The sequence below is a fragment of the Mobula birostris genome, chromosome 21 (genome assembly GCF_030028105.1).
Source record: "Mobula birostris isolate sMobBir1 chromosome 21, sMobBir1.hap1, whole genome shotgun sequence".
NCBI lineage: Eukaryota > Metazoa > Chordata > Chondrichthyes > Myliobatiformes > Myliobatidae > Mobula > Mobula birostris.
This window is the reverse complement of record NC_092390.1, coordinates 60,067,654-60,084,101: the sequence shown is the minus strand read 5'-3', so window position 1 is coordinate 60,084,101 and position 16,448 is coordinate 60,067,654. Positions and strand designations below refer to the sequence as shown.

The 16,448-nt window shown below is 41.7% G+C and overlaps 1 protein-coding gene across 1 annotated transcript in view; it reads left to right on the top strand.

The window, feature by feature from the left end:
• Positions 1-16,448, top strand: part of ablim1b (actin binding LIM protein 1b) — a 279,078-nt gene that overhangs the window by 29,552 nt on the left and 233,078 nt on the right. The window contains exon 2 of the mRNA XM_072239588.1: positions 1,307-1,441. Within this exon, the coding sequence (XP_072095689.1) occupies positions 1,307-1,441 (135 nt within the window). The remainder of the gene's footprint in view (positions 1-1,306; positions 1,442-16,448) is intronic.

The window sequence follows — 16,448 nt, the reverse complement described above, 5'->3', positions numbered from 1 at the left end:
AGGGCAGCCAGGAATGGCTCATGCAGTACAAGCCCTGGTTACAAATAAAATCTTGTACGAATATAGGGTAAGGAGTCTTTATATGCGATTTAGCTTAATGTATTGACATTTTTTTCCTGTACTCTGTATTCTTGTAAATATATAAATTAATAAAAATATTGCAAGAGGAAAAAATCTTCCCAGTTCTGCTCCTAGCATTTCTCGGTTTCATTTTATACTTGTAAGTTAGATTTACCTTCCTGTCCAATAAAAGGTGAGATTCGTTAGGAAAATCATAAGCAATGCTTTCTCCTGTGAGCTTATTCAGTTTAGATGGTCTTCAAGGGTCTTTACTTTGGAATCCTGTGATGATTTGAAAGTTTGAGTGATGCATCTGTGAAATACCAAACACAATATGATCAGTTAAACTTATTTCCGTTTCCGGTAATTGGGTCCTCAGTTAATTGGAGCAGCCGCGTATTTGGGACAAGAACAAAAGCCAAATTGAGAAAGCAGCCGGGGTTCCCTTTATTTATCTGGGAGACTGTGCTGCTTAATTATGACAAGAGACTGGTGCTGAACAATTTCTAACTAACGTTGGTCATATGTACATGAGTGGCTGATCGACATTACACCATGCTTAGAACAATCAGTTTTTAAATGGCGTCAGGTGCATGTTTTACTATTGGAAAAAGCAGTGATTATTGTCACTGATAGTTGTTGAGAAATAAGCAGTAAGACAATTTGAAACTGTTTTGCTCACTGCGATTTCAAACATTCAAACATTCCCAGAAAGAGCCAGGAGTGAAAATGAAACTATTTCATTACTTCAAGTTAGGTTTTATGAAGAATTTGAAGGTATCTTAAATGTTACAATTAAAATAAAGATTTGGAGGATGCAATCATTGACAGCATTGTATGAAGGCAGTCCATTATGTGCACTAGGTGTCTGCACTGATTTTGTTCATTTACAGTCAATCAAAAGAACACGGTACATGAACTTCTCCGATAATTCTTAGGAGCTAATACACATTTTTATACTGTAGCGATATCGGAAGTGTTCTAATTTGTTCTGTATTTCATTGAAATACATAAATTTTTAGTCAGTTAATCTGGAGTTTGTATTGTTTATTCTTTTAAAACTACTGTACTTCCGTGAAACTTCGGCAAATTGGGCAGCTGCTTAATTGGCCCATCCCACTGTTTCCTAACTAACTGTGTGTGTGTGTGTGTGTGTGTAATTAGATATGCTGGAAACACAAATAAATGTTGAATTTTAAGAATTGTGGACCCAGAGAGATGATGTTTTCCCTTCTGCTCTCTGCAGTGGCTCACCCTCAGGATCCACACCAGCCGACAGAGAAGCTGGCCATCCGCTGCTTCAAGTGTGGAGATCCATGTAAAGGACAAGTGTTGCGTGTCCAGTCCAGGCACTTCCACCTTAAATGCTTCACCTGCAAAGGTAGGGCGACTGTAACTGCTTTTGCTCTCTTTTGTATTTATCTGGTTTTTCTTTCACCTTTCTAAAAATGAGCAGGTGCCGAGTCAGAGTAAGTGACAAAGTGATATTTTGCAGACAAAGCCACTTTCTGATCACTATGGTCATTACTTCTTAGACAGCACTGACGTTGTATTTCTCAGACCCATGATGTGACCCAAGAAGTGCGTATATCTTTATAGAAGTGATGGGTACCCTGTTTGTATTAAGGAAGTTGTTTTGGATAAAGAATGGAACTGGATCCTGAACCAATAAGTCAGATTGGTTTTAAGCTGTTTCTAGTTCACCATTTTCATTTGCTTATGAAAGGAAAATCATCTGTCCTTGATGTTGATGAGAGACTGTAGGAGCCAGGTATCTGTTCTCTATCTGCATTATATTCTGTGTTGTGCGTTTACTATGGTATCTAGTCACACAGCTGGAGGCACGGTAGTAGTGAAGGGAATGAGTTGTGTAATCATGCTTTGTTCTGGGCAGTTTGGAAACTGTGGGCTGACAGATGTCGTATCTTTTGCCGACCGCTGAATGACGATTAATTGCTCTTAGCTTACACTTGGGTATGCTTAAGTTACATTGCTTTAGGATTGTATATTTGCTAATTGTCAGTAAAGGATTCAACTTTTGGATGCAATCATTTGCCGGAGTGGAGGGCATAAAAAATCCATAGGGTTACCGGCAGTGGCAATTGTTTTAGTTCACCTTGGCTAGTACAGAGACCTTTAGCCTTGTCTTCAGCTCATCTTCAGACATTGAGTTCTATCTAAATAATAGTTCTCCATTGAAAAGCATATTGGTACATACTGCACCAGTGCCCCCATACCCATTCATTCCTAAAGACTAATTCCTTCCTTATGGTATGCACTGGCAAACATGCAAAAATATGTTACAGGCTGACTCAGAGAATGCGCAGATTCTTGAAAATTACACTGGTGATTCCAGAAGATATGGTTTATAGGAAAGAAAAAGTGTTGTATTATCCCTGACAAAGTTAAAAGAGCCTCCCAAACCTCCTCCCTACAACAGATCGTGTTGCTCCGGCAGGCACACGTCTTCCTCCATCCCTCTGTTAAATACATTCCTAAGGAAGTAGTTTGTCCGTGGGAATTAGCACCATTTGGGATGGGAGCAACGGAGCTTGGTAAGTTCCATGATCCTTTCCGTCTCTTTTGTTGAGGTAGAAAAATTCAGCAAATCCTTTATAACTGATGTTCTCAGAGAATTTATAGAATATTTACAGTAAATCATTGAAATGTTCCAGAAGCCTCCAGTGATAAATGAACAATAAACAGCGGTGGTCCTTAAAGCTGAACTCAATTCCTCTGCAAATGGTCATTGACCTTTCATTCACTGAACAATGTTGAAGAAGAGTAATTAGATCAACCATGTTCCAAAAGATATTTCTTAGTGGCATCTGGCAGGGAGCTAGAAAGGGTTACTGATCCTCTGTGGCCATTCGGAGCAGAAGTTTCAATTCCTTTATCAAACTCATACCTGTCGCTAACTGTGGGATTAAATAGTATTCCAGTTATTTCTAACAATTGAGATAGCTGTCAAAATGTATGCCCTTAGCCCCTTTAAAGCCCTGTGATTTCTTTCAATCTCAAACAGAATGGCTTGCTACATCCCAAAGTCTTCTCAAGCTTATTGCAAAGTTATGAACGTCAGATTGCAGTGCTGGGGATGTCCATTACTGCATTAAGTAAGATTGTGAGTTTTCATAATTTGGTTAAACTTCATTCCTGGAATTCTGCTGTTTTGATAGCAATAAAAGCCTCACGAGAAGGCCTCAGCTAACATAGGCAGTAACCGTTGTGTGCTGATGCTGGTTGGGGCTGCTCCTGAAGTCAGTGGAACTGAATGTCTTAAGTGGAGTGCAATACCCAGCTGGCTCTCCCTGGTACCTATGCTTAGACAGGATATTGAAGACCAATTTCTACCCATGTATCACATTACTGTTTTCATGTGGATTTCACGTGAAAAAGAAGTTCATTGAAACTGTTCGAATTTAATGAAACAGACTCTGAAATGCCTCATTAACTAAGCCGGAGACCTTCCCCATTGTAGCGACCAGCTGCTAGTATCTTGGTGCCTTATTTCTATCGATTAATTGTTATTTGCCGTATTTCAATCAGTACTTGAAAAAAATTCACTTCTGGAAAACTCGGAGAAGTGTCACAGTTGACTATAACTTTGAAACAACGAGTTGTTGGCCTCCCCTCTTGCTGTGCCAGGGGCGATATCTCCCTCTCTCCCCTCATTAGTGAGGGATATTGAAGTGTTGGGATAGACAGTAGTTTTTGATGGACCCTAGATCATGGTCTCTGCATTGTGCGTGGGGGGGGGGTGATGCTTTTGCCGGAGTGTGGAGGGGAGGGGTTGATACTTTTGCTGTTGCTTGTGCATAGGAGGGGGATGGGGTGGGCTTTGGGCTTCTAACATTTTTCTTTCACTTAATCTTTGGGGATTTTTCACTCTGTTTTGTGGATGTCTGTGAAGAATAAGGATCTCAGGTTGTATACTGCATACATTCTCTAATATTAAATTGAACCATAGAACCCTGAAGCTGTAGGTTGGGAAAACAATGCTCAGCAACGTTGGAAGTGCTAGTTGTACATTTTCGAACCCCTCTCCAAGAATCTTGAATAAATTCTCGGAATCTTAATTAAAGGAATATGGATATTGCCAAGATTACAATCAGATTTTCCGCTCTATACCTGATGCCTTAAATATTTCTTTCTCCATGATTTTCCAGCATCCTGTAATGACTTCAAAAATAAATCGAAGGAAATGGCAACTGCTAATTAAAATGGTAATTGCTAATTCTTCAAAAGCAGAAGGATAAATACTTGAAAAATAAATGCAGAAGAGCTTTGATATGAAAACATAGTACATTGAGGACTGATGAATGCTTTTACTTATTCTTTTCCCTCTGGTGATCTGTTTGTAAATTATCAGCATCTAAAAGATTAATTTGCAGTTCACATCTGGGGGTAATTACAGAATTTTCCTTCGTCTCTTTGTGAGTCTCTCAACTGCACTTTTTGGGGCTGATTGAAAATGACCCTGGCCCAGGAACATCGAGAGGTGTTGATGTAGATTTACCATCCCACTGGAGCTCGGAAGCAGTGGAGCAACATGTATGCTCTCCATGATTCCATTAGCATCTGAGGCACCCATAACTTGGAGACTGGGGGGTAGCCACCTTCCATGTTGTCAGATGTGGCATTAAATATTTAAGTGGAGGAGGTCCAGAGCAGGAGAATGTGCAGTATCTGCCCAGGTATCAGTTATTTCCACATCCTTAGCCCTCATGACCTCATAGTTCTCCCATTCTTTGTCTGTGGACTCCAGAAAAATGTTCAGCAAGGATAATTGTTCCTGGTGTTGACAACAGTAAGCTATCCTATACAGTAGAGAAACGGAGTGCTCACTTTTATAGGGTAAAATGATTAAGTGTTATGACTGTTGCTCAGTTTGTCTTAGCAACCATTCAGCTATGGAAATGCAAGAAACTGTAGATCAGGGGCTCTTAAACTTTTTTTATACAATTGACTGCTTTGGCAGCCTGGTGAGCCTGTGGACCCCTTCTCAGAATAATCTATTTAAACAAATAAAATAAAATACATAGAAACCAATTCTATTGATATACAGTTATCAAAATATTAGAAAGTCAGATTTTTTGATACTGTATAGTAATATATGCGTCTTTATTAATACATTTAATAACAAGATTTATAGACCCCTGAGGAGTCTATAGAACCCCAGTTAAGAACCCATGCTCTAGATGCTGGGATTTGGATCAGCAATCTGTTGGAGGAACTGTGTTCCGTTCTGGTCTCCTTACTTGAAGAAGGATATACCGGCTTTGGAGGCAGTGCAGAGGAGGTTCACCAGGTTGATTCCAGAGACGAAGGGGTTTGTTAAATCATTAACCCATGAAAGCTGAGCATCGTCTTAACTTATTTCCAAAGCACAGCAGTGGCTTTTTGTTTCCGTGTTTAACTGATGTTGTTTGGTGAGAGGATGGAAGAGTTACTTAGATAAAACACAAGCCATCTAACTGGCTCAGTATGTTCCCAGGTGATGTCGTTAGGTCCTTCTGTTTTGCCTCATTTTCTTGTGCTCTTCAACAACTTAACATAAGATTACATTGTTATCTAATGTTGGTCTTAACTGATGTTGCAAACGGAAACCAATCTTTGCTACCTTGGATCTGCTTTGGCATCTAAACTGTCTGAGGAATAATTACCTCAGAAAAAATTATTCTTTGAGGTACAGTGTAGAATAGGCCCTTCCAGCTCTTTGAACTGTGCTGCCCATCAACTCCTGATTTAACTCTAGCCTAATTGTGGGATAATTTATAATGACCAGTTAACCTACCAACCGCACATCTTTGGAATGTGGGAGGAAGCTGGAGAACCCAGAGGAAATTCACGCGGTCACAGGGAGCACATACGCACTCCTTACAGATGTAGGCAGGAAGTAAAGTGATATATACTTCTGGAAGTAAAGCTGCTGATTCTGGACAACGATTTGGCAGTGTTTTTATAATGAGAATTAAGACTTGGATTGAAGTCTTTCTCAAGGAGGGCATGAAGGCAAAAATATATTGTGACCAGGAATGGTCAAACTCGTGAGTTTGTGTAATGTTCTAGTTAAGAATGTTACCGATTATGCTGTAGGTATTTCATATTAGCAGGTCTTTAAGAGCAGTCTGTTTTACTTTTAGCTTGTTTTGTTTTGAGCTAAAGATAAGGAGCTATGTTGTTCAACTTAGGAATGTTGTGTTAGCCAATCAGGATGGTGGAATTGGGAGAAGGTCCTAGAGAACACTGGGCAGAGAGGTTTTTATGACAGACACTGGTGTGGGTTAAAGTCTTTTTGGCCTGAGCTGGGAGAAGACAGGAGGGAAGATGGCTGACGCTGTTCCTTTTGCACAAAGTGCTTTGTGCAGATGAATAACTTCAAGGAGGAAGAACCAATACATGCATGGGGTAGCCTGTTTGTTCGAGGTGGATTTTGAATGACATTTGGAACGTAGTGTGTGCATGCAGACTGTGGGTCCATCGCGTGAGTTAAAAACAACTTTAAGATGAGATCCAACTTATGTGCACTTAGTTTACTGTAATGAGCCTGTTTTCCTTTCTTTTCTTTTTAATCAATCATTTGATAAAGCTGAAATTTATAAAGATTCTTTCTTTATAATTGTATGCAGTGTAAGATTTGTTATTTCTTGCCAGTGGCTAATTGCATGCGGCCAGTACTTACACAGTATTCGCTCAAATTGAGGTGTGGATGCTCAAAATTTTCCAGCTCTCCTGGTCTGGTGGGACCAAGTCATATAGACCCTAGATCAAATATGATGACAGAATATAGTATTAATGGTAAGACTCTTGGCAGTGTGGAGGATCAGAGGGATCTTGGGGTCCAAGTCCATAGGATGCTCAAAGCAGCTGCGCAGGTTGACCCTATGGTTAAGAAGGCGTACGGTGTATTGGCTTTCATCAATTGTGGAATTGAATTTAGGAGCCGAGAGGTAATGTTGCAGCTATATAGGACCCTGGTCAGTCCCCACTTGGAGAACTGTGCTTGGTTCTAGTTGCCTCACTACAGGAAGGATGTGGAAGCCATAGAAAGGTGCAGAGGAGATTTACAAGGATGTTGCCTGGATTGGGGAACATGCCTTATGAGAATAGCTTGAGTGAACTCGGCCTTTTCTCCTTGGAGCGACGGAGGATGAGAGATGACCTGATAGAGGTGTATAAGATGATGAGAGGCATTGATTGTGTGGATAGTCAGAGGCTTTTTCCCAGGGCTGAAATGGTTACCACAAGAGGACACAGGTTTAAGGTGCTTGGAGTAGGTACAGAGGAGATGTCAGGGGTAAGTTTTTTACTCAGAGAGTGGTGAGTGCGTGGAATAGGCTGCCGGCAACGGTGGTGGAGGTGGATATGATAGAATCTTTTAAGAGACTTTTAGATAGGTACATGGAGGTTAGTAAAATAGGGGGATATAGGTAAGCCTAGTAATTTCTAAGGTAGAGACATGTTCAGCACAACTTTGTGGGCCGAAGGTCCAGTATTGTGCTGCCGGTTTTCTGTGTTTCTAGACGTATGGAGTTTGAGAAAGATGGTTTTCTCACTGCTGTCCATGGCTTGTTAGCAAGAGGCTAACCAGCCGTGTTCTAGAGACAACTGCTTAAAGGTTTTTATTTGGATTTTTCTCCTCTCCCACCAAGGGGGAAACCAATTAACTCTCTTTTTTTGCACATTATGCATTAATACTCTCTGCTTGCTCCTCTCACCAGGTGATCAATGAAATCTGGTATGCATTTATTTCTTGTCAGTTTGTATGCAGTGAAGTAAATTTTAAGCCACCAATTTACCAAACGATCCACGTGGGTGGCTGTTGACTTTCTGCCTCAGTACTTGACTTATGTCGTAGTTCCATGCTTATTGCAAGAGAAACAACTTGTGAGTCTATAGAAAGTTTTGAAGCAACTTTTATGCATGTATTATAACTGTGTAGAGATGTGTAGAGAATTTGTAACCCTGTCTTAATTAAAAGTGACAAAACATGATGGAAGGCTAAAATAATATGATTTTGACTAGGATATAACAACTCATTAGCTTTCCATCTACAGAAGAAAATCATTTCATTTGATAGCCTTTGAATTTGGATGACTGGCTCCTGATACAGTCATGTAGAGGATGAATTGTTCAAATGATGAATGGGACCAAGAAAGGAATAATTGGTTTGTTAGAGGATCAATAAGAATTTCATGATGATCATTGAGAAACTCTCATCCATCCTAGCCCATTCATAGGAAAATCTATAGGAACAAGAAGAAACCATTCAACACCTTGTGTATGTTGCTTGGGACTTCCAATATCTGCAGATTTGCTCGTTTGTGATTCAACACCTTAAGACTGCTGTACCCATCAATTAAACTAACCAAATTACTTTCTTGCCGGTTTGTGATTCATACCAGAATTGATTGTGGTTCACTGCCGAACAACAAACACAGGACAATACCATAACAGACAACACAATAACAACCAACAATTTACAAGGCAATAGTGCAAACAGTCATGAGCAATCAACAGTTAGTGGAACGGTCACATGTGCAAATGTCAATAATCAAACTGAAATAAATGTGAACATGTGAACAGACTGAATAGAACAAAGAGAGCAGGATAGATCATTCAACACATGCTGTGTGGGGACAGCTAGGGTATTACATCTGAGTGAGTTTCATTGAGAAGCTGGATAGCTACAGAAAAGAAGCTTCAGAGATAACATGTGGTCCTGGTGGTGGTGGTGGACTTGCAGTGTCTCTCTGCTGGTAATTTGGTGAATAAGTGACTGTTAGAGTGGGTGGAATCAGCAGTTACTTTCCAGCTCTTTTCGTCACTCTGGCGACAAGCAGGTTTTTAATATTGGCAGCCGACGTCCAATGCTCTTCTCTGCTGAGTGGACCACTTTCAGCACCTGGCCTTGGAGAGGGAGCAGGCTGCAGAAAACCCAACTGTGGTAGAAGTGGTTAGAACAAACGTCATGCTTGTTATGTTATCTCCACTTTAGTTTTGAAATTATCACAAGTCTGCTTAATCTTCTTCATAACAGTTTAACTTAAGAGGCATCGTATCAAACTGGAGAAAGCATTATGGGATTTTAAGAATAAGTTAACTGTGTACAGTATCAGTAAGTTTAAGCCGCAGTTTTCAGCTAAACTTTTGATAGGCTAATTGGCCACTTAAATTGCTCTTGGTGTGTAGCTGAATGTAGAATATGTTGGGGTAAGGGGAAGTTTTTAATTTATTGAGATACAGTGTGGCATATTCCCTTCTGCAAGTTGTGCCTCCCAACAACCCCGGATTTAACCCTATCCTAATCATAGGACAATTTACAATGACCAGTTAACCTACCAGCTGGTATGTGTTTCGACTGTGGGAGGAAACCAGAGCACGTGGAGGAAGCCCACGTGGTCACGGAGAGAACATGCAAACCCCTGACAGACAGTGGCGGGAATTGACCTGGCGTTGCTGGTACATACTGCAAAGCATTGTGCTCACCACTACGCTGCTATGCAGTCCCATGTATAAGAATTCTGCTTGGTTCTGTTCAGATCATGATTTCTCTCTTCTGTAATAACTCTGGACAACAAAGATATTGCTTCCTTATTACTCTTGAGTGTATTTTATGGATTTTGAGCTGCTGATCATGAAAATCACTATGAAATTTCTCTGTCATGCACAATTTATTTAAAATCACCTCAATTTACTATTTTACTTCATAATTCAGCTCAGAATAACTGATGCCAAGATTAAGGCAGCTTTTTTTTTGTTGGTTTGCAAATCAAACTGGTCATCAATGACAGGCAATTCGAAGAACTTATAGTAGGACTGGAGAAAATTGCATAGAAGGCATTTTAGGAGGTTGAAAATTTTCTTGGTAACTATAGAGACTCGAGCATCCAAAACCATAAAGTGCAACATGTCACGAAAGATTCATTTTCTGCATTCATAGTTAGACTTCTTCCTTGTAAATCTTGGCACTGTCAGTGGCAAGCATGCTGAAAGATTTCACCGGGATTGCAGTCATGGAGAAACAATTCCAGGGCAACTGGCATCCATCAATGTTGGCTGATTATTGTTTGAGACTTAAGCAAGAAGCTTCAGGCACTGGGTACAAATGAAAATTGTCAACAAGACATTTTTAGCTTAGTTGAACTATTATGCAATTAAACACATGATATTCAATAAAAATTAGTTTCTTGTCTCTCCAAGTTCCTGCATGACATAAGTAGTCTGTAATTATATTTCTGTTCGGCCTCAAGCGGACTATCCTAAACAAAAAAAAAATTCTGAGGAAGCAGCACTTTTGAAAAAAATTTGTTGTCCAATGGAGCAAGTGAATAGATGGTGAATAAAATTTGGATGAATGTAGGATCAGCATGAACAGATGGCTGGTATGAACTCAATGGGCTGAAGGGTCTATTTTCATTCTTTAAGGCTGAGATAATTTCCCATGCTTTTATTTTTTTTAGCCTAAATAATAGATCGTTAGAGCCCATAAATCCTTTCTTTGCTTCCTATTATAGCGTTGATTCAGTTTGACAAAGGTACATTTATTCCATGGCTTGTGAAATGATAACCAATCTATAGAACTTTAAAGTAACCCATAATACAATATCGTAGGTGTGAGACCATTGTCAAGAAGCTCAAAATGATTGCCAAACAAGTACCTCACATTTGACATCAAATTAATTCAGAATTCAGAATCTGGTTTATTATCTCTGACATACGTCATGAAGCCTGTTGTTTTGCAGCAGCAATACAGTGCAAAACATAAAATTATTGTGACAAAATAAATAATTCAAAAGACAAATAATGAGCTAGTGTTCATGGGTTCATGAACCATTCAGAAATCTGATGGTGGAGGGGAAGAAGCCGTTTTCAAAATGTTGAGTATTGGCTTTTCAGACTCCAGTTCCTACTCGCTGATGCTAATTAAACAAAAAGGGCGTGTTGCAGATGGTGAGGGTCTTTAATAATGGATGCTGCTTGCTTAAGATCAGACAGCCATTTGGCCCATTAAGTCTGGTCTGCCATTTCATCATGGCTGATCTATTTCCCTCTCAGCCCCAATCTCCTGCCTTCTCCCCGTATCCCTTCATGCCCTGATCAATCAAGAATCCATCAACCTCTCTCCCTTTAAATATACTCAATGACTTGGCCTCCACAGCCGCCAGTGGCAATGATTCACCACTCTCTGGCTAAAGAAACTCCTCCTCTCCATTCTAAATGGATGTACCTCTATTCTGAGGCTGTTCCCTCTGGTCCTAGACTCCCCCACTAGAGGAAACATCCTGTCTATCGAGGTCTTTCAACAGTCGATAGGTTTTGATGAGGTCACTCCTCTCTCTTCTGAATTTCCAGTGAGTGTAAGCCCAGAGCCATCAATCATTCCTCATGTAATAAGCCTTTCAATCCCAGAATCATTTTTATGAACCTCCTTTGAACCCTCTGCACATCATTTCTGAGATACTGTAAGGGTCCGCAATTGTTCACGATATTCCAAGTGAGGCCTCGTCAGTGCTTTATAAAGTCTCAATATTACATCCTCAACATTAAGGCACTGCCTTTTGAAGAATTAAAGTTGTTTAAGGTTGTTCCCATGATGTTACTGTCTGAGTCTACACTCCTCTGCAGCCTCTTGTGATCCAGGCCAGTTTAAAGTTTTTAAAGTCACTGCATGCTTTCTGTTGATAAAGCTAAATGCCTGAGACAAAATTGCATTATCTTTCATCATTCAAGAGCAGGACCTTAAATAGCTTGACATAATAGTGCTCAATAGTGGATATTTATAAATGTTCAAAGTGACACTTTAAAGCTTTGTTGAATATGTTGTTATCTAATTACGCTCACTGTGCCTGCCATTAATAATCTTCCTGCAATGCGCTCTTTTATGAACTCAGATAGCCAGAAGATCTGAAGTACAAGCAGCAGCATCTAGACCCAGTGGGTTAGTGAGATGTAACCTTGCAAAGAGAACTGTTGACCTTGTCCTCCTTCTGAAGGGCTGCTCTTCTGTATCAGAACAATGTTGAGTAGTACCAGTGTTCTGATGCCAAAATAATCTCCAAAGAAGCTGTTTTTATTGTGGCTGAGTGTGTGAAGCTGTCTGCAGCACTCACAATACTCTCATTCTGAAGACTGGAGCTCTGCCAAGCAGCATCTAAGAAAAATAAGTTAGTCAGTGGGGCTAGCGTGACAGTTTGGGGCATCGAAGTTCGGAGTTCAATCTAGCCCTGTCCGTAAGGAGTTTGCACGTCTTCCCCGTGAATGTGTGGGTTTCCTCCCACGCTTGAAAGACCTACTGGTTAGTAGGTTAACTGGTCATTGTAAATTGCCCTGTGATTAGCTTTAGGGTTAAATGGACAGGTTGCTGGGCAGTGTGGCGCATTGGGCCAGCGGGGCCTGTTCTGCACTGTATCTCTGAGTAAGTAAAATAAAACTTAACTCAATTACGGAATCTTGGATCTTGTCCATTGCAGTGTGAGCTGTCAAAGGAAGCTGACTTTGCAATCATGCCACTGCATGTTGGGATGCCATAACCCAATGTTTACATGGAGGGAGCATGTCAGCAGCACTGATGGGAGACAAATAATGAAATGCTTTGTCTTTCTCCAATGGAGAGCTAGTCACATTGCTTAATCTATTGCTGTATGCATGGCAGATAGGCACTTGATGCTATGATATGTTCAAACTGTGATTTTGTTTCTCCTCTTATTATTATAATTGGGTGGCGGAGTGCAGATCCATCTCTACCAAAGGAGGTGTAAGGCACTCCTTCCCTCTGCTGGCCTGCAGGTCACCCTTCGACAAGGTGCAGCACCTGCTTTGACAACATATTATTCTCCGTAACTTCCGCCCCAACATATTATTCTCCGTAACTTCCGCCAACATATTATTCTCCGTAACTTCCGCCACCTCCAACGGGATCCCACCACTAAGCACATCTTTCCCTCCCCCCCCTCTCTCTGCATTCCGCAGGGATCGCTCCCTACGCAACTCCCTTGTCCATTCGTCTCCCCCATCCCTCCCCACTGATCTCCCTCCTGGCACTTATCCATGTAAGCGGAACAAGTGCTACACATGCCCTTACACTTCCTCCCTTACCACCATTCAGGGCCCCAAACAGTCCTTCCAGGTGAGGCAACACTTCACCTGTGAGTTGACTGGGGTGATATACTGCGTCCGGTGCTCCCGATGTGGTCTTTTATATATTGGCGAGACCCGACGCAGACTGGGAGACCGCTTTGCTGAACATCTACGCCCTGTCCGCCAGAGAAAGCAGGATCTCCCAGTGGCCACACATTTTAATTCCACATCCCATTCCCATTCTGACATGTCCATCCACGGCCTCCTCTACTGTAAAGATGAAGCCACACTCAAGTTGGAGGAACAACACCTTATATTCCGTCTGGGTAGCCTCCAACCTGATGGCATGAACATCGACTTCTCTAACTTCCGCTAAGGCCCCACCTCCCCCTCATACCCCATCTGTTACTTATTTTTATGCAAACATTCTTTCTCTCACTCTCCTTTTTCTCCCTCTGTCCCTCTGGATATACCTCTTGCCCATCCTCTGGGTCCCCCACCCCCCCCTTGTCTTTCTTCCCGGACCTCCTGTCCCATGATCCTCTTGTATCCCTTTTGCCTATCACCTGTCCAGCTCTTGGCTCCATCCCTCCCCCTCCTGTCTTCTCCTATCATTTTGGATCTCCCCCTCCCCCTCCCCCTTTCAAATCTCTTACTCACTCTTCCTTCAGTTAGTCCTGACGAAGGGTCTCGGCCTGAAACGTCGACTGTACCTCTTCCTACAGATGCTGCCTGGCCTGCTGCGTTCACCAGCAACTTTGATGTGTGTTGCTTGAATTTCCAGCATCTGCAGAATTCCTGTTGTCTGGATTAGAGAGCATGTTTTATGTGGTTAGGTTGAATGAGCTAGAGCATTTCCCTTTGGTGAGAAACAGGATGAGACGTGACTTGACAGAGGTGTATAAGATTATGAGAGGCATAGATCGAGTGGATAACCAGAGACATTGTTCCAGGGCAGAAATGGCTAATGCAAGGGGGCATAACTTCAGGGTGTTGGGAGAAAAGTACAGAAAGATGTCAGAAGTAAATCTTTTACACAGAAGGTGATGGGTGCGTATAGCACACTGCCAAGGGTGACGGTACAGACGGATACATTAGGGGCATTTAAGAGACTCTTAGATAGGTACCCGGATGAAAAGAAAATGAGAGATATGTGAGAAGGAAGGGTAAGATTGATATTGGAGTTGGCTGAAGGGCTGGTACTGAGCTGTAATGTCTTATGAAGCTGGAGCTTAATCATGTTATATGGAAACCCTGTACTATTTCTGCATTGTGTTGAATTGTCATCCATATTTAACCTTTTCCATTGCTGCTATTGTGGGAAGAACACAGCTTCTTTAGGCTTGTTATCATGCTGATAATATTTAAATCTTGAAGTCATCACCTTCCACAGTTCATTTAGTGTCTGCTGGTAAAACTGTCATTTCAGTAGACTGAGCAGACAGTGTTTTATTTATTTGGTGATTCACCGTGGAGTCAGTCGCTCCAGAGTTTCAGCCCGCACCATCCAGCATCCCCTGACAACCCCAATTCAACCGTGACCTAATCACAGGACAATCTGTAATGGCCAGTTAGCCTACCCAGCACGTCCTTAGACCGTGCAAGGATACTGGGGGACATGGAGAAAGTCCACAAACTCCGTGGGGAGAACGTACGGGGACTCCTTACAGAAGACACTGGGATTGAACTCTGAATCCTGATGCCCCTGAGCTGTAATAACATCACACTAGCCACTACACTCCCATGGCACCCCAAATGTTGGCCCAGAACTGCTCTCCTTTTGTGGGTCTGTCAATCTTTCACCTGGGTAACTGCTTCCTGCAAAAGCTGGTGGACCTTGGAGATATTCAGCACTGAAGAAAGCTTTTGGCCTATCAAGTCCACACTAATCAAGAACCTATTGACACTAATCACACACTGATTCCCATTTATTTTCCTCTCCAGGTACCACTCACTAGGTGACATTTGCAGTAACCAAGTAATCAAAACAATTTACCCATTATTGAGGAGGAAACTGAAGAATCTGGGTGAAACCTGTGGGGTCACAAGGATCTGTGTGAAACTCCACACAGATGGCACTGAGGTTCAGGGTTGAAACCTGATATCTGGAGGTGTGAGGCAACAGGTCCGTTAGTCATTGTGCCATCTTCAGATGCTTCCCTCATCACTCCTGTGGTCTTCAGTCTTCTGGAGGAACTTAGTGGTTGGAGAAATATCTGTGGGAGGACAGGAATTGTTGACAGTTTAGGTCTCTACTCTGCACCACTGTGCATCGACATTCATCCTGTTACACAATCTTGACATGAAACGTCAACAGCTTATTTCCTTTTTCAGATGCTGCTCGACCTGTAGAGATCCCTCAGTCGGGAGCTTGTTGTTCCAGATTCCAGTGTCTGCAATTGGCCAATCATGTAGCAGCAATTCAGTGCATAAAAAGCATGCAGACATGGTCAAGATGTTCAGTTTTTATTCAGACTAAGCATCAGAATGGGGAAGAATTTTGATCTAAGTGACGTTGACTGTGGAATGATTGTTGATGCCAGATAAGGAAGTTTGAAAAATCCCAGGAGATCAGAAACTGTTGATCTGCTGGGATTTCCACACACAATTGTCTCTAGACTTTACAGAGAATGGTGTGTAAAACAAAAAAAAATCCAGTGAGCAGCAGTTCTGTGGGTGAAAACTCCTTGTTAATGAGAGAGGTCAGAGGAGGATGGCCAGACCGATTCAAGCTGTCAGGGAGGTGACAGCAACTTAAGTAGCCACACATTACCACAGTGGTGTGCAGAAGAGCATCTCTGAATGCACAGCGCATCGAGCCTTGAAGTGGATAGTCTACAGCAGCAGAAGACCACGGACATTCACTCAGTGGCCATTTAGTGTACATACTATTGCACAGAACCTGTCCTGCATCCCGGTGGCAAAAAAGTCAGAACCATGACTGAACAGTAGAGTAGAAAAGTTTAATTCCTAATAACAGGTTGTTTACTCAAACAATGGGTAACAAAAGCCATGGTGTAAATTGTGACTATGTTCTATTTGTCTTGGTTATTTCATAATATCATCTAACAACATACCTGAGATGCACCATTGGATATTTACACAAGTTACTTCCTGAACTTCCTGTTCTGGTGATATTTCTCACTCTTTCTGCTTGTCATGTACAGAATGACCTTTGATGAGGACATGACTGTGTTTTGTGTACTGACTTGTCCAAATCATCAGGTGAACACCAGTAACTGAATGATACCTGTGAGTATCTGTTCCACTGGGAAAGCTGGAGCTCGATAGTGGTCCGTGTTTCC